Genomic DNA, 18,698 nt, shown 5'->3' with positions numbered 1-18,698 from the left:
CACAGATCTGTCTCCACATTTAAGGAAATGGCTGCTCTGGTCACTGAAGCAGCAGTTCTAGATCAAACAACTTAACCAGTAATCTTGTTTCATGCTTGAAGGTAAAATTCTAGTATGTACCTGGGAGACTTCAAATAACTTAAGAACTTGCCTTTACTAGTAGGCAAAGAAGGAGAAAAAACCTAAAAAATTAGGACTGAAATTTTAGCATTAGAGACACATTATCCAGACAATTCAGGCCAGGAAATGGCATTACAGAATCCTACATATATCCCTTGGATTTAAGGATTACTTTTTCTATTTTTAATAATTGGGGAGTGTCACAGAACACAGAATTTGGAAGATATTGTAAATTTAATGGCAACAAACAAAAGACTAGAAAGGAGGAAGGAAGAGGAAGAGCAAAGGCAGTGACCATGTTGCATAAATAACAGAGGAATGTCTGAGATTCAGGCTGAGGCACAGAGATTTGATTCACTTACTGGTTATCAGAATCACTCCCCTTTCGTTTCCTTGGAATGTCAGGCATGGCAGCATTGAAAGAGGTGGTGGTGGCAGGCTTAGTGACTGGGTTCATGAGGCTGGGCCCTCCACAGGCAACACACGGGCTCCCATCCACAGAGAACTTCTCTGTCAGCAACAATAAAGGGTCAGTGTCCAGCAAGGGCTGCACCACTCTGCATCCATTCTCATCCTCACTGTGACAAAAAGCTGTCTGTGCATGCCTTCTGTCTCTGACACAAAAAGCCAAGGCTGCACTGCTAGAAGCCAAGTCCAGCAGAGAGTGCACCACCTTCCCATGGTGCTGCATCCAGCCCAGCCCAACCAAGGCAATGCAAAACTGCTCTCCCTTCACACAACCTTTGCACTGAAATGCCCCAGCACCCCAGACATCCTGCTCTGAAATCACCACCTCAGCAGATCAAAATACTGTGGCTCAAACCAAATATATATTAAAAATATATCGTGAACTATGTTTTTTTAATCAAGTGGGATATCCAAAAAATGGAAGTTTGTTATAATCACAAACCTGACATAAAACCCACAACTGCACAGAACATCTGCCATGGAAGTTGGAAGAGTCTCAAAAACTTGACAAGCTCCCTTCACAATTCTCCTCTTAAGGAAAACTGTTGTTTCTGGGAAGGACAGAAGAGAAGTCACAAGCCAAAGGAATCCTAGCAACCTACTGGGAAAGGAGAACAGTCTCAAGGAACATAAGCACTATTACACTGTTTTTCTGTCTCAGCACAGCTTTCACAAAGAATCACCCAGCTGATGTTTAGGCAAAGAGCCAGAATTAATTCTGTTTCAGCAAATGTAGGAACTCCTTTAGGCTACATGTGCCAGTGAAGACAGATGAGAGATGAAGAGATGTCATTTAAGGAAGTGAGCATCTCCTGCTTCTAGCACAGAGCAAAAACCAAGAGGAGCACTTGGAAAATCCAGCAAGAAAAACTGGATGCTTTCTTGTGAGCTTTCTTTCTTTTTTAACATCTGTGCTGTTTGCAAAAGTGAAGAAATATACAAAAACAACAATACAAAGGATATTTTTTCCCCCTCTTAGATGCAAACATATCTCACAGCAGAAAAATGACCTTCTAGGTTTTCATTTGGTGTTGGAATACAGCTCTGGAGAGTTAAATGAAAATAGGCTAATACTCCAACAACAGCTTGCCTGGTCTTCCACTAATCCTCTCTCTATCAAATCAGACAACACAAAGTCAGCCCCTGTTTTATTTTAGAAAGCTCTTTAACTCATTAAGTCACACAGGAAGTTTCAAAAAAAGAGGTGGAAACAAAGAATCAACAAATAGTTGACAAATAAGTGACAACTTTTGGACATCTGAGACAGGAAGAAAATCTAGTTATTTCAAATACACATCACATTCAAATTAGCCATGTTAAAATATATTAAAAGAAATTACATGATAAATCTGTAAGTATTTATATAAGACAGTGGTAGATGTCTGGAATATTTGTATGATGAGTCTCCCCTAAAAGTCTTGTTTTATATTTCTGTTATTAACACAATTCCAAAACAAACAAAAAATGCCGACGATTCCAAAGGAATTGTTTATTTTAAAGAAGCAGTTTTAATTTGCCCAGGTCACAGCATCCTGTAATTCCTGATTAAGTTATTGAAGTATAATCAGCCTTGATGAATATTCATAAAAGAGTACTTACTAAACTGCAACCTACATGGTTGCAAGACCTGAATGCCTTCAGCACAACAGATCCTTTCGTCCTGGAACAAAGCAGGACAGCACAGACCCACTGACCTAAATACTGCTCTGCACACAGATGGTCAGCCTGCTTTCCAAACACTTCCCTTTAAAGGAACAAAATCCAAGGCCTCTTTTACAGGTTTTTCCAATTTATCTTCAATATTATTAAACAACTAGTTTTTTTCCCCCACACCCAAGCAACAAATTCTGAATAGTGCACTTAATCTCTACTACCTTTACTAACAACACCCATTTCTGTTATTCTTCATTGAGAAAATAAAATATGTTCAGATTACCAGTGCCATTAAGAACATCTACACTACAACTATGAGGTGATAAACTGGATCCCTAACACTATTCCTGGAACAAACTAAATGCCAGTAACTTGGGTGGTTGATCTTGGACAAAAATATAAGGTTTAGAATCTGTACTGATCCCTGACATGCTCAGCAAGCAGCTTAAATTCTTTTTATATATATATTCCTTAAAAACCCATGAACCAATCCCAAACCTTCATCAACAATGCAAAAGGAAAGAAATACAGAAATACATTTAAAGCTTCAGAAACAACCAAGCATAGCAGAACAGTGATTATGTGGAGTTTAACAGAAGAGAGCAAATCTTTTCAATACCTACCACTCACTGAGAAAGAAGTGGGCAGAAACAGCTCCTAAAGCCAAGGCAGCTTTGAGAAGTCAGGAAGGGTGATGGAAAATAATCCCTGAGGGCTCCATAACAGCCATCATTGTGATACTGGGTGATTCCAGGGTGCTCACTCTCCCTGGAGAGTGTCCCAGCCTTGTGTAGGCTGTGAGGGAAGATTTCTTTCCCTTTCTGGCTGCACCACTTTGGGAGAGCTGGATAAAGGATTTCATAATCTTTGGGTTCACAAAGAGAACGGTCTAAAATGTACCCCAACAACCAGAGTGGGATTCTGTGTTCAGAAAAAGTTGGATTTTTACCTGTCATATGAGTACGTGGTTGAATTTCTTATAGTTGCATTTTCTGTGAATATTTTCATACCACTGACATCAAAACAAACACCTCTAAACACCTTCTGCCTGATTTACACAGCTTCAAACATGAAGCAAAATGAAATCAATCCAAATTTCACAGCTCACTTGCTTCATGAAAAATAATATCCAGAAAGACCAATCTTTATTACAAGTAGATGCTTCTGTAAAACCAAAATCATTAGTAAATTGTAAAACTACTAGAAACAGTTCAAGTCAACTAGGATGTTTTGTTTTACCACCCTAAAGGCTGTTGTTTACACTAGTCTGGTTTGCAAGCCAAATAAAATTGCAGCTAAGAAATGACATTTTTATTACTGCTCATTCCATTGCTAATGCCCTGAAATACTGATAACCAGATTTTAATGGCAAGTGAACAGTTCCTCAAATACATGACTATTATAATCTATGTCTGTCTCTCAGCATTAAGCCTATATCCTTATCTATATTAAAAATATTTTTAGAGCATATTATGCCCATTGGGACAGATAAAAATAATGAGAATAGTACTCTCCACTGGACTAATTCTCTGTGAAAAGGCAAAGACCATCCAAACAGTACAAATACATATGGAAAATACTTCCTTCCTAATAAGTGTATCAGAAATGAAAAAAACCTGTTAGTTCAACACTACTTTTATTAGTATTTCATAACTGGGCAAACATTGGGCAAATATTTAAGGGTGGTTATCAATATATATTTCTCATAACAAGAACATCTCCTATTCTTGTGTTTTTCTACATGGAAAATAAACAATAAATAGAAACCCCAAGGGGTTGGCAAAGAAGGGAACAACTGCAAAGGAGCTGCATGAAGCTGTTGTTTGGGGAAGAGATATAAAGACAAACAAAATCAGCCATATCCCTGTGTCAGCAAAGTTTCTGTGTCAACCCCATGCAAAGCACTGAGAAACAAGGCTTGGGAGACTCCACATTTTCCCAATTACTGACAATAATATTTTCTAAGCCCATGCCACATTCCTGAGCTGCTTTCTCTACCAACAGTTTTAAGGTTTTCAATTCCTAAGCAAACACAAGCTTTTAGGAAAGGTTTATGGCCAAACTCCACCAGCCATGAAAAGAGAGATTCTTCTGAACCAAAAATGATGTCCACATCTTTAGTAGCCATTCTGGTCCTTATGGGAGGGAGGAAGACATTTCTAGGGTGATTCATCTCTCCCCAGAATAGATTCCTACATTTGGCTAGATGAAATAAAACAGTTCTAGGGTGATTCATCTCAATCTAAAATAGATTCCTACAGTTGGTTAGATGATATATAGCCCAAGAGTGCCTATCTCTAGTCAGTAATTACACAGGGACCAAAGGAACTGCCTCAGACTTGGACATCCAAAGATAAGTGAGATGAAACCCACCCCAAGAACAGAAATATCACACAATTCTTAAAACAAAACAGCCACAGACAGCACCTGTTAGCATCACATGCACCAAGCTCAAGCCCAAGACAGGCTTTCCAAATTATTGCCCTAATTAGGCACTACCTCAAGACCACTCACCCCTGGCAAGGTTAGCTTTTCTGCCTAGGTTTGCAGGATACATATTAGCTCTCCAAAAATCAGCAGGAAGATACCAGTCATGTAGTATTAATACATTAATTAATTAACTAAAAGGCCTGTCAGTCAGCCCTCATTTAGCCAGTTTAAAAAAGAACACCCAAATTCAGCTACCAAGCTATTACAGTAAAATGGGCTTGTAATAAAGTATCACTGAAGAAGTACATTTATAAAGCTCATGGTGACACTTTGCATAGTCTGGGAATATGTGAGACTTGGAGAAATGTGGCAGCTCTGCAGCTGCCTAAATTAATAATGTGTTAGCACTGGCACAACCTTTCCAAAAATAAGGAACTTTTAACACTTTCAGAGAAAAGGAGAAGATGCTGATTTGAATTCAGATTTCTAAGATCCTGGACACCATATACTAAAAGGTGCAGTTTCCAAAGGTATGTACCTGGTATGCACAAAACCCTTCAGCTGGGAATCTGAGCTTTGCCAAGTTTAAAGAACTCCAGAGTGTGGTGGAAGTGAGCATGAAGTGGCACCTGAGGATTGTGCAGCCCAGCCAAAGCAGTTCTTTTTAGGCTGTAAGGTTCTGTCACAATCAACTAACTGGATTTTGGGGGGTTTTGGGGGTTTGTTTGGTTGATTAGTTTTTTGGTTGTTTTTTTTTGGGGGGGGGGGGGTTGGTTTTGTTTGCTTGTTTTTGTTTTGGGCTTTTTGTTTGGTTTTTTTTTTGTTTGTTTGTTTAATTTTGTTTGTTGTGTTTTTGTTGGGGTTTTTTTTTTTTTTTTTTGGTTTTGGTTTGTTTTGGAAGATGTGAGATGGAGCAGCTCTGCTGGGAGGAAAGGCTGAGGGAATTGGGATTGTTCAGCCTGGAGAGGAGAAGCTTTGGGGTGACCTCACTGTGGCCTTGCAGTGCCTGAAGGGAGCCACAGGAAAGATGGAGAGAGACTCTTGGCAAGGGCCTGGAGTGACAGGACAAGGGGCAGTGGCTTCACACTGACAGAGGCAAATAACTCCACACCATGTAAATTGTTTTATTTTACCATGGAGTTACTTTCCTAAAATTTCAGTTTATTTTAATGAATTCTTGCTGCAGATATTCATTAGAGAGTGTGAAAATGACAGACACAGCCTACACACACACACAGCAGAGCATGAGAAAGTTACAAGTGCTGTGATACCAGCTGGAGGCCCTGCACATCTGAACACCTAGAAACCAAAGAACCATATTTTCTACACATAGCTAAATGTTGTACTTAATATTTTTTTGAATTTACTTATTTCAGACCTTTCAAATAGGTCATGAAAAGCATCTTCAAACTACTTACAGCAAGTCTGGCATCAAGATCAACACCTACAGTACCTCTCATTGGAAGCTGGGACAACAGTCTTTGGAAAGAAGTTCTGAAAACAGTAGAAATGTATGGACTAAAGCAGCTTATTCTTACCCCAAATTTTATAAGCACATGTAATGCAGGAGCAAAATACAGAGAATTCGATAATGAAAACATCTTATGAACAACACTACCCAGAAAATAAACTCTTCTATGTAAAGAACCTTGGATTTGGTTTTAATCTCAAAAAGAAAAAATTAAAACACTCTGAATGACAAACATTTAAGTCAAATAATAACACAAGCAACTGATTACTGTCTGCTTCTATTTTTACTTGCTTCCATCACCAGGAAGAAAAGCAGTCAAGAATCACAACTTACCACTTGAATGACACATTCACTTAACAGATTTCAAAGATGGAATATTTGGCCAAAGCTATTAGTGTATTAAAAAGTAAAATAAGGCAGGAACCAGCTAATGAAAAGATCCTCCCCAAGGCCTGGAAAGGGAACCCTGCTTTCCCAGGCACTTTCATGTTCACACCAGGTAGAAAGCACTGATAGGAATCAGGAGTCTCATATATCATAGTTCATTTCTGAAAAAAAAACAAAAAAACAAAAAACAAAACACCAAACAAAAACCAAACCACAAATCTTCTTCAGTTATATACTCCTAGAGGAATGGTGGATAGTTGTTTCCTTGTAAGTTTTGGAATCATTGCAGAATGCTGAGTCCTATCAAGTCAGCTGCAGAACTTAAATGATTTTAGCTGGCCCTGCAGTCCAAACAGGGAATTCTGAGAAGTTCACTTCCAAAAATCACCCACCAAATTATTTCTTCTTACAATGAATTTGATTCTTGGATGTGAACCATCCAGTTTAGAGTTTGTTTTTCGTAATGTGCAAATGTACCAACAAGTAAATAAAAAAAACAAACTTAAAACCTATTAGGCAGGTAACTTTATTGTGGCCCCATTCCCACAAACAATTAAGATACTTTTGCCTTAAAAACAAAGAAACACAAACTTATTTCTTTAAAATTCACTACAAAACAGGTTTAAACATAGATAGCAGAAGAAAGCAGGGATGGGGGTTTATCTCCAATAAAATATGAAAGCCTACGGTTTTTTGAATTCCCAAATCTACTTGTAAGTGGAAATGCCTGTGTTTGGAGGTTTCTTCAATGTGATGATTTTCACTCCTTTCAGTATATGCATGATACAGAAACAATAAATCTTAAGTTTTAAACACAGTTTAGCAGACTGCAAAAAACACTACATAAAAAACCCCACCAACAACACTTGGTTTTCAAACACTACATTATTTGCCACAATTTTTTTACAACAGTATTTATAAACAACCAAGCGGCACAGAAACATGTCAAGGATTTGAAACAACCAGGATTCCCTCATACATTAAACCACACATAACTCAAGAGGCATTTTGAAAACAACTACTAAACCTAGAAGAATTGGTGCTAACTACACAGAACTGCAGGGATGGCTCAGGAGGGACTGGACCATTCCTGTTTCCCCTTATCCCTTTAAAAACCCCCTTCTCCTCGGAGAGGGGAAGCACCCCACTCGTTTCCAAGCAGGAACACGAGCAGCAGCTGGTGGTTTACAACCAGCCTTGATTTAGTAGCAGAAACTTATGATTAAAAACACGGAAAGATCAAACCTTGGTCGCCATACAAGCGTGGGCACACACACACAGAAAAGATAGAATTGCTATACCTAAAATACTAAATTATGTTTACCTACCAAAAAAAAAAAAAAATCATTCTAGAGTTTTAGGAAGGCAAGGCTATGTGTGTACCAGGAACAGTGAATTACAAACTAAGTTTTGAAATAAAAAATAAAATAAACAAACAGATTTTCAGTGCACTTCACATCAGTATAATGACACATCTGTCACAGCAATACAGCACAGTGACCATTACACAGAGGACGGTGCCAGGCTCCTTTCACTGCTGCCCAGGACAAGGAGCAAGGGACAAACTAAACACGAGAAGTTCCACCTCAGTGAGAGGAGCAACTTTGCAGACTGAGGGTGGCAGAGCCCTGGAGCAGCTGCCCGGGGGGGCCTGGAGTCTCCCTCTCCGGGGACATTCCAACCCACCTGGACACGTTAGTGTCACCTGCTCCAGGGCTGCACTGGACCATCTCCAGAGGTCTCTTCCAACCCCATTCCCTGATTCTGTGTTTCCGTGTGGGCGCTCCGGGTAGCTCCACTGAACTCCGCCGAGCGGGAGCAGCGAGCGAGGGAATCAGGCACGAACCCGAGCGGCGCCGGGCAGAGCAGCAGCCCCGGGCTGCTCGCGGAAAGGCGGCGATGCCCCAGGGGCGCCAGCCCCACAACAACACCGCCCGTGCCACATCACCGAGGCGGGCGGACAGACAGAGACAGACAGACAGGCAGACACACCCCACACACGGCACCCGCCATCGCCCCCCACGCCCGCAGCAACGCGCGGCAGGGAGAGGGAGACGGGGACCCGCTCCCACCTTCCGCCGCCCGCCGCTCCTCCTCGGCGCCCTCGGCGCTTCCCGCTCCTGCTTCGGCCATGGCGGGCGGCCCCGTGCCCCGCTCCACAGCGCCCCCGGCACCGCCGGCATGCGGGGGGTGAGCTGAGGTGAGCAGAGGAGGAGCCGCCGGCGCCGGGGAGGGACCGCGGGCTGCCCCGCCAGCCCCCCCTCAGCGCGCCCGCCCCGCCATGTTCCCGCCCCGCCGGCCCCCCTCAGCGCCCCCGCCATGTTCCGCCTCTCGCGAGATGTGCGGCCATGGCGGCGCCGCCCCGGCCCCTCAGGGCGGCCCTGCGGATCGGGTCCATCCCCGGCGGGCAGCGAGCCCGCAGCTTCAATTATAAAAATGTAATAAAGGCCAATTACTCGAGACACACACCGATGGCTTATTCCAGTGCTTGCCCAGTCTCTGTGGTAATACCGCAAATCAAACACTGCCACCTTTTTCATGCCGTTATTTATACGCGGAAATGTGTTTTCTTCATATCTTTCACAGAGGTAGGCAGAATTCACTGGTCTAAACTCCAAACTGTAGTCCTGAGGGTGGTTCCTCAGGCACAATCCTGAACTCCATTTGTGACATATTTATTAATTGTTAGCTGCCAGCACATTTCCCGAAAACAACTAATTAATTAAGTGTGCATTAATGCACACTTATTTTATTCATATACCACAACTGATACTAAAAAAAAATTATAAGGATTTATTCCCAGGAAGCTTAAATGTCATCTTTTGTCCTGCTAAAATATTGTCTTGCCCCAGTTTTGAAGCTGGGAGCTCCCTCCTCCAGGTTTGCATCATCAGTGGACACCCAAATGTTAAGGGGATTTCAGAAGTGAGTTAGCCACACTGACTGAAAATGTTTCAGGGACTCAGGAGCCACAGAAAGCTGAAGATGGCTGTTGTTATAAAGCTCGATGAGTTAAAGATTCCAATAGTTCCCCAAAACTATTTTAACAAACTTAATAGCTAAATAGCCATTAAATACAAGTAAATACTATCCACACAGGAACATTAATGAGGACATTTAATTTTTATTTTTTTTTAACTAACTCGCTAAAACCAGAACTACTGTACCTGATTCAGATTTTATTTCATATTTTTTAGTGCAGTTGCAATTCACTATGGAAGTTTTTGGCACCAGGTCAGGAAATCTTGTCTGCCTGTCGTGTTCCTCATCCATGATCATGTCACCTGGCACTTGGATAATTCCTACAAGCATAGAGCTCTGCCAGGTCATTAACACAGACTGGAGACATCATTTATTATACTTGTTTCTTATTCAAAGGTGATGATTGGGCTCTTCACTGAACCTTTAATACGTGACTGGTGTTTGTAGCACAGTTTGCAGAGCAGGCAGAGCAGGATCCCAGTATATGTAAGGCACTGATTTTGAGTAGGCCACACTTGATATTTTTGCCCCATTTTGAGTAGCTTTCAGCAATAAAATAGGGAACAGAATGCTTTATGTAAGCCACAGATAGCCTCTTTTCTCCAAACAACTTACACAACAACGTGCTAAAGGGGTAAAAATAACAATCAAACCTCGGGGCAGTTAAATAATAGCCTGAGACCTGCAGTTCAAGTGTCTGTATTATTCCTCCTTTTTTCCTCTTCTGTCACATCCAAAAGCATAGCATGCCTTAGCTGTTTCCCAGGCCGTGGGAGATGCTGTTCTGAAATGTGGATTTCTTTGTGTATTTGCTGGGGCCAAGCTGGCTCCACACACAGGCAAAACTTGTGAGAAGGGACTCTGGGAGTCACTCTCCATTATTAGGGGGACTTGTGTCACCTCTCACAAAAACACCCCGAGGTGACTGCTCAGGGCAAGCCAGAGAACTTTCTTCTGCTGAAACTCAATAGCAGGAAACTGAAGTGACTCAGCTTTGTAAGCACAAATAGAGATTTTTCATAACCTTCTCTCCCAGAACACAAATATTTATGGTTTCTCCTCTGACTGTGGTCTTACATGGCTGAAAGTAAAGAATCAAGTGTGGTTTTGTAGAGGGCATGTGAACAAGTTAGCTAGTTACAAGAATTAATATTTTTAATTTTTTTTCAAATCTATTTCAATCTTTATTTGTATTTTATTCAGCTTGAAGATCACTGGATTACTTTTAAGGGCACCACAAGCAATTTACTGACTTTGCTACAAATTCTGTGCCTTTGAATTAGTTTAATCTGCTGTCACTTTAAAGCAAAAATTCTTCCCCAAATCAGAGAGTCTTTTGCTTCAAAAATTATATAAATAGCATAACCACACTGTCATTGGCCAACAGTAAAAGTAACTCTTTAAAATTATTTGTGCTCAATAATTACTATGGAAGCTCCTCTAAAGAATTTCTAAAGCCCCTCTAAATAATTACTAAAGAAGCCAAAAACAGCACCCAAAAAAAAAAAAAAAAATCAGGCTTCACTAGCAAAGAACTGTGCTGTGCTGGCCCAATACCAGGAGCATGGATTATGTTCTGCAGTATCCAATTGGACTGTGACAGGGATATACTCTGTCCTTGGACATCTGGGAATCATGGACAAATTCCTTGCATGATGAAACAAGTTTAACTTGAGAAGAGCATCTGAGTTCTACTTGCTCTCCCTCTCTAATCGCAGTATTGGAGCCAGCAGGATGATAATGTAGTGTGTGATTTTCTAACAAAATTACAGGCAGTCAAAAGGATTAGCATTTTACAAAGTGCCTGCTTCATTTTGGAGTCTAGGCTGGTGAGGTTTTTGTCCACAAAGTAATTCACTTACTTGTAAATCTCTTACCCCAAAGTCTCTCAATTTCATGGTGCAACTTCTGATTTGAAAACAAAATAATCTTCAGTTTTGAATTAGCCTTTTTATTCCTGGTAGTTTCTGAATGCCTAATGAGAGCCTAAAAATGGGATTTAAATAAATTTTACATTTTGCAAAGCTTCCTCGAGGCATTAGTTTGATTTTGGTTTTTACAAACCAGGTAATATTGTCCTGTTTAACAGCAGAAGTGCCATGTGAGTTTCTCACCACCAAAAGCCTCCTCCCCACAAACTGCTTTTCATCCAGCTGAGTTGTATAAACAGTGAAATCTTTTTGTCTCATTTGTAAAGAACACCAAAGCATGGCATCAGCAACCAGTTTGCTTTGAAGACCATCCTTGTTCCTGGTTTCTTTGGGATTCAGATAGGGATCTTTGGCTGACGTCAGTGGGAGTTGGATGACACCTCAGAGAAAGCCTGCTGGGCTGGAGATCTTGATGTGTGTGTCTAGATTGCCAGTGATTTCACCCTGTCCTGATCAAAAAAAATCACTCAAGTTCTTATCTGATCATTCACTAGTATTAAATAGACATTGTGAAGTCAGAACTGGGAAAATGAAGTGTCCAAAACTGTTGCAGTTTTGCACTCCCAGTAAATCACTGCTCCCGTTTCCAGTTGATTTTGTGCATGGCCACACGTGCCCAGATGAGGTCGGGTGAAATATCTTGGCATCTGATTCCTGTTGGAGCTCCATCACCCAGCCACAGGGAGGGAAGGAAGGAAAGGAAGGAAGGAGTTAACTCCATGTGTCCGTAACACCTTCTGTAGCTGCAGTCTCTCCTGCAAGACCTGGAGCAGGGGCTGTGGTTACACTTTTACACAACAGCTTCAAGGGCTGCTGAGGAGCCACTCTCTCATCATTCAATTCCAAGGGCAGGGAAATGTAGAAGCAAGGGGAAAGATTTTGTGTTTGGAGCGGGGAGGATGGGCAGAGGCACCTGGAGGGGAAGGAGCTGCTGCCAGTGGAAGGGAACTGCCTGGGGACAGCAGGGAGAGCCAGCACGTATTCCTGGAGGAGGGAGAAGCCGCAGCAGATGGTGGCTCACTAGAAACAGACTAAAGCAGCTGCTACGGAAACAAGATGTGGCACCCGGGGTCGGTTCAGATCTGAAACAAACTGTTCCTAGCAGAGCTCGGGCTTGGTTGGGAAAGGAGAAACGTGTGCTCATTCCCTCAACACTAAGAGTGTGGTCGGTGTGCCCCCTCTGTCCCGGGAGCAGGGGCCTCAAGGGCTCAGGTAACCTGAGGAGTGGCACTGGGAGGAGCAGGAGGCGGTGGGATGAGCTCCCTCTGCCATGGAGAGATTAATTTCCTCTCACACCCACTGCAGCAGTGTTCCTGAGTGATGAAGTGTCCAAACCCTGGTGCCAGTTCAGTGTGTGACAGGCACAATCTGCCCTTCAGCTGAATGCACTTGGAAGCAGGTGGATTTTTGGAGCAGGCATTCCATGCTGCAGAGCCTGGCATGGCTGAACCCAGTGTGCCTCACAAGGAACAGGGCCTGCACCCACCTCTAGAACCCCCTTTCACCTGGGAAATTCAGCTGGGGGATTTTGTGATATTGAAAATTTACATGTGTGATGAATCACATCACCTTAAAGAAATGGAATCACAGAACCACGAAGGTTGGAAAACACCTCCAGGATTGTTGGGTTGAACCTGTGAGTGATCCCCACCTTGTCACCCAGACCACAGCACTGAGTGCCATGCCCAGTCCTTCCTCAAAAACCTCCAGGGATGGGGACTCCAAACCTCCCTGAGCAGCCCCTTCCAATGCCTGACAGCCTTCTACATTTCCAAATACTTTAAGCATTTTCTGAACTGCAAATAAATCCTTGCCTAGTCTAGAGCTGGGAGCCACTACTGTCCTCACTCCCAGGACAGACAGACTTTGGATACTCTTCCCTTCTTCTTCCTTAGGGAAGATTGTCAGAAAAGGCCTTTTACTGCCTAAAGCATTATTGTTTGCTTATGTACCAGGCACACTTTGTAAAAGAACAAAGAAATTAAAAATGTAGATATTTGCAGTATGCTTTATAAACCCTAAACACATGCTTTTTCTGAGGAATATCTGATCTAGTAATGCAAGGAGGTAAAGAACTAAACCTGTATTTCCTTATGATGTGTAGCTCTGCCATACAATCGTGCACAGTCAAGGGAAGAAAAGGGTGATGCCATTTAACAGAATTTGCAAAATTGTGTTGCATTGTTGCCTTTACTGAGAGCAGCAGTTCTGGAGTAGAGGGAAGGAGAGCTCCTGTTCCTCTCAGGAAGGCTCCAGACAAGGCCAGGCAGTGTCTGCTCCATTCTCTTGGCTTTCAGCTGCTCCACTCTGATCATTTTTTTACACAACTTTCACTGCTGCTACTGCTCTGAACTTGGCAGGGAAAGTGGAACAGTAGGACAGAAAGGTTTCTACAGTGGATCAAAGGATACAACTGCCCCTGGAAGCTTTTCCTGGATAAATTACAGCCTATGGGGAAGGTAAGACTCTGGAGAAGATCAGTAACCATTTGAGAAGTAGCTTCTTCATGTGACTGCGGGGACAAATCAAACAATATTTGCTTTCTCTACTTTCTGAGTGTAAGAACACTGGGGTGTTTCATTGTCCGTGGAATTCAAGATGAGAATCCACAAAACAGGATCTCAGTTCCTTAGATGTCTCCTATATGCTGGAAGAGAAATCCAGTACATCGGGGTGAAAGAAACAAAAACCACCACAACTTTACAAAAAGAATGCTACTTTTATTTTCAAATGCTGTAAAAAGCCTCATATAAATTTTTATAATGCTTCTATGTAACTTTCCCAACCACAACTAATGAAACAGTCTAGGAAAAATATAGCAGTTGCCATTTTGACTCCAAGAACGAGCTGCTGTGAGATCCCAACAGTAAAAGGACAAGGTACAGTGTGTTACAATTGCTCGTGTTATTGAGAAAGTGAGAGCACTTCCTACACATCACCTGGGCTAGACTGCAGCATTCCCTGCTTGCTGGGCACAGGAGGAATGTCACCCCTGGGGCAGGAGCTGACAGCAGAGCTGTGTGCTGTTCCTGGTGCCCATTCCTGGTGCTCCCCAGCTGAACTCTCCCCAGCAGGTGCCCCTATCCCAGACTGTCTCCCACGGCTCAGGTGGGGAACAATTGACCTATAAAAATAACACCTCTATAACTCTCCAGCAAGGCAAATTGAACAGTGCAAATGCAGTATCAAGATTTGATTTCTGAATGCTGGCAATTTTTTTTTAAACTCCTTTTGCACATGAGACAACCTCTGCTGATGTCCTGTACCTAAGGCCACTCACTCATGCTGATTGGAGATGGAACGAAGTGCAAAAGCTCAGCTGCAGTTCCCAATTCAACCTTCCTCCCCACTCTCAGGGAATTCCAATCCAGAATTTGGATTCAGGCTCTCCACTTCCATCAACACTCTCAAGTTTTCCCTGCTGGAATAGGTAAATGTCCCAGCAAACCTCTGATAACAATTTGCATACACAATTTCACGTTTTAACAGAAGTTTAACAAAACATACTTCCAGAAAATAAATTTTCACATGGTTGCAATCATCAAGCCATTTCAGGATCTTTGGTACTCCAAGAATAAGAAAAATAAATGGCACAGTGACAAACATTGCTAAAGGAAAACACACAACCATCCAAAAGAATCAGACAGAATTAACAAAATTAAAGATATGTTGCACTTAATCTTTTTTGAAAGCCAGTGTAGATTAACCTGCTGTTCTCTTTAATCCATTACAGTGTCACAGTTTCACCTCGAAAATAAAACCCCTATCATCCTAAAAGCAGTAGTTAATATTGTTTAACTTGACTTACTGATTAAAATAATGCTATGTTTACAAAAAAAATTTAAAAACTCAACTACCACAATACAGGAGTTTATGCTAGATAGGCTGCAGGCTGTTTCCTTATGGATATAACTCCTATGTGACCACTGATATGATTAATTATCTGCAATTTTAAATTAGTATTATCTTTAGTGTTGCAAATAGAAGGGTTGAGCTTCTTCCAGAGTTTGTAAACCAGTGAGTATGTACAGACATAGTTGTTTAATAGATAGCTTTAAATTAAGTTTGTATTTCTCTGCCCTCCCCTAAGCCCCACAGGAAAAAAAAAAAAAAAATCACCAGTATCACTGAGCATTTGCAGTTTCCATGAAACTGAGTTTGTCTCAACAAGTTTGAGCAAAGACTTGTTTGTAGGTCATGTTAATGGGGTTACTGTGCTCTTCTGAAAGGTGGTGTTGGCAGGAATTCCAATTCCAGTGTACAAGGTGCCCCATGGATGAGACTGGAAATTAAAACCAGTGAAAATTGTTTTGAATAGCAGTGTCCTTTGAGGCCAAGGTTGCATCTCAGGATTTGCTTTTTTCTGCCTGAGTTTCCCTATTTTGGAGTCAAAGCCTTAGGAAAGGAAATTTCCTTTCCTGAGAAGGAGCTGTTGGGGCACTGGCAGAACAATGCCTGCAAGGCAGATTTAACTGAGTTATTGTTTTTGTACAGCCTTTGGAATGGCCACAGATTGAGCCTCAGCACACTGACAAGGCTAAGAACAACACTGGAGAATTTTTAAAGACCTTGCCCCGACAGCAGCACAGGGATGTGTAAGGTCTGGGAAGGGAGATGAAGGAGCTGTTCCCACCTCAGTCCAGCATTCAGGCTCAGCTTAGCTTTGCTCTGATACAACTCTGGATGGGCCTGAGGCAGTGGCTACTCCTCTTTAAGGAGCTGAAGACTGAAACTGGTATAAATAACAGATATTAGATGCTTCAAGAGAGACAAAACTATGGAGGGAAAGGCTGCATCAGGGATCCTGACTGGATCAGGGAAGACTACCTGCTCAAGACAGGCGCTGATGCACAGAAATCTTACTGACAAAAGGGCTTTTATGCAACAGATGAACATCCCAGTATGTTTTTCAGAGCATACAAATAATTCAGAACAGCTGATACCACAGTGTCTAACAGCAATAAATATTTCTCTGATGGCTTTATAACAGTAGTTTCTATATTGCTACAAAAGTCTGTCCAATGGAATCTTTGCTGCTGTATGCCAAAACATCCTGTGCTCCACTCAGAGGTGGCTGCAGAGGTTTTAGGATGCCTTACACTGGTGTTCAAAGGAGGGAGACAGCAACAGAGACTCTGCTTGTTCAGCCACTGGGGAATTGTTCATTGCTGTACATCTCTTTTGACCAGAAAATGACAGCAGAGATCTCTGCTGTGACAGATTCAAAGCCCAGCAGATAAGATGAGCACAAGCAGAGAAAGTCACCAGTGACCAGATAATTGCAAACTGCTCAGTCCTGAACTGCTGCTGGGCTGATGAACAAAACCAGAGCCTGGAGCTGTTTCCTCTGCCCAGGGGAAGGAGACCTGGCTTGGCTGTCAGGTTGTCACCATCCTGCAGACTGGCCACAAGAACATTCAGGTGGTCCCTGGAATTTGGGCTGCAGGCTCAGCTAATCCCTTCTAATCCCATGGCCATGCCAGGTGAAGATCCTGGAAGAAAAGGAGAGTCTGAGTCTAGTGGGAAACTCCATTTCCTCTATGTGAGGAAAGGGTGTGATTCCAGAGAGGTTACAGCAGGATCCCTTCTGCCTGCAGCTGCTCAGGTGGGGGGGAAAAAAAAAAAGCACCAATCTGATCACTTCTGTAGAACACATTTTGCACAGAGAGAAGAGAATGTTTGAATTATGAGCAGCTTTAGAGCAGAGGCAGGAATGCAGTCTTGGAAGCTCTGCCATCTCCTCAAGAATTTGCATCAGAGCATTTCCCTTCTGCTAAAAATATTGACACTTTTTATTCAGATTTGTTTTTCCTTCTGAAATTGCCAGCAGGCATCATCACCTCTAACAGCAATGCTGGCAATGATCATTTAAAGCAGAAATACCACTAAAAAGATCACAGGGACTGCCTCACTGCCACAACCTGTGGGAAAAGAGACAAAAGGGATCATGATAAAGGGCTGAAAAAGTCCTGGACTGGCACACAAGGAGGCCCAGAGGACACTGCTATTTAAAATAATTCCATATGCTACACTCATGGGGGATCTGCAGACCACAAATGGAACACCCTGGAGCAACTGCTCAGAGAGGTTTGCAAATATGGGCAGTTTTCTTTATACTGCATATCTAAACCCCACCAGGTGAGCAGTACAACAACAGTGCTGCATCAAATGATATGTTTCCCTCCTGGGTGGATTAGATGGTTTACAGTACAAACAAAGCCACAGTACAGAGAGGCATAATTAACCGTTATCCACACGTAGGCAGTGCAGGAAAAGCGATGCATGTTCCTTTTATTCCAGTACCTTTGTATAATAAAGTTAACAAAAATATTCAAATATTAAAAAAAAAAAAAAAGAGGAAAGAAAAAAAAAAAAAGCCAGCTGGCACTGCCAACTAATTCCTGTAGTAGTCTTAGAAATCCTAATCCTGTAGAATTTCCGTGTGAAATCGATGCGCACCAGAGTCGATGTGTTGATAACTAACGCCAAGCGGGCCTGGTGATGCAGCTACCTGAGGTTTGTGTTTGCAATTTCCTTTGGGGGGTTGTGTTCTGCTTCACAACTTCCCAGCTTTCATGTAGGAAGGGATGGAGCCACGCTGGGTGAGCCCTTCAAACCTCTTGTAGGTGTAATTGAGGAAAACCCAGTCTTTGGATTTGTAGTCAGGTTCTGTCGTGTTTGGCACTAGAATTCAGAATAAACACACAATTAAACACACTTTGAAACAGTTAAATCCAGGCTGTCTCTGAGAAGACTTTTCACAGAGCTGAACAGCCTTGAACTCTTACTTCCTTAGTCAGCAGAAACTCCTGGAAGAAATCCTATTTCTAAGCAGGGCAGTTGCCTTTTCTCAATGGTCTGAGTTATAATTTCAGGATAAACTCTGAAGCAAAAAAAAGTTTGTTTGGGTTTTTTTTACCTTTTTTAATATTATGTCTACACACTCTATCAGGTTTCCATACCTTGAAGCATATAACACACCCACAGAATACACAGTTCCAAACCCCATGACATTTCTGATGTTCTGATTTTTAGGTATCTATATGTACAGTACCATTTTCAGTGGGTCTGAAATGCCAAAATAATACCAGTGTTCTTGGCATTATCCAAATATGGACTTAACCAGCTTAGGCACTGGAGATGAGTTGCTTTGCATCAAAAGGACAAACTTCTTCACCATTAAATAAAAGCTATTTCATAAAAAAAGAACCAAGGGCTTTTGGATAATTCTTATTGCTGTTAACACAGCTACATTT

General features: G+C 42.1%; 3 protein-coding genes across 7 annotated transcripts in view; all 3 read right to left on the bottom strand.

The window, feature by feature from the left end:
• Nucleotides 1-8,215, bottom strand: part of LOC306801299 (dynein axonemal intermediate chain 7-like) — a 253,256-nt gene extending 245,041 nt beyond the window's left edge. The window contains exon 1 of the mRNA XM_079304249.1: nucleotides 8,204-8,215. The gene's annotated coding sequence lies outside the window, so the exon portion shown is untranslated. The remainder of the gene's footprint in view (nucleotides 1-8,203) is intronic.
• BMAL2 (basic helix-loop-helix ARNT like 2) overlaps nucleotides 1-8,754 on the bottom strand; it is a 30,013-nt gene extending 21,259 nt beyond the window's left edge. Inside the window, exons 1-2 of the mRNA XM_079304231.1 lie at nucleotides 8,602-8,754; nucleotides 483-630 (exon numbers count right to left, since the gene is read on the bottom strand). Of these exons, the coding sequence (XP_079160357.1) occupies nucleotides 483-630; nucleotides 8,602-8,662 (209 nt within the window). The 5' untranslated portion in view covers nucleotides 8,663-8,754. The remainder of the gene's footprint in view (nucleotides 1-482; nucleotides 631-8,601) is intronic.
• A 5,387-nt stretch (nucleotides 8,755-14,141) lies between these two features.
• The window catches only part of STK38L (serine/threonine kinase 38 like), a 44,135-nt gene continuing 39,578 nt past the window's right edge, over nucleotides 14,142-18,698 (bottom strand). For all 5 annotated transcript variants that reach the window (XM_079304239.1, XM_079304241.1, XM_079304243.1 and 2 more), the window contains one exon: nucleotides 14,142-18,126. In XM_079304239.1, the coding sequence (XP_079160365.1) occupies nucleotides 17,999-18,126 (128 nt within the window). In that variant the 3' untranslated portion in view covers nucleotides 14,142-17,998. The remainder of the gene's footprint in view (nucleotides 18,127-18,698) is intronic.

The sequence above is a fragment of the Erithacus rubecula genome (assembly GCF_903797595.1).
Source record: "Erithacus rubecula genome assembly, chromosome: 4".
Classification (NCBI taxonomy): Eukaryota; Metazoa; Chordata; class Aves; order Passeriformes; family Muscicapidae; genus Erithacus; species Erithacus rubecula.
The sequence above is the reverse complement of the archived record's forward strand: the minus strand, read 5'-3'. Positions and strand labels throughout refer to the sequence as shown.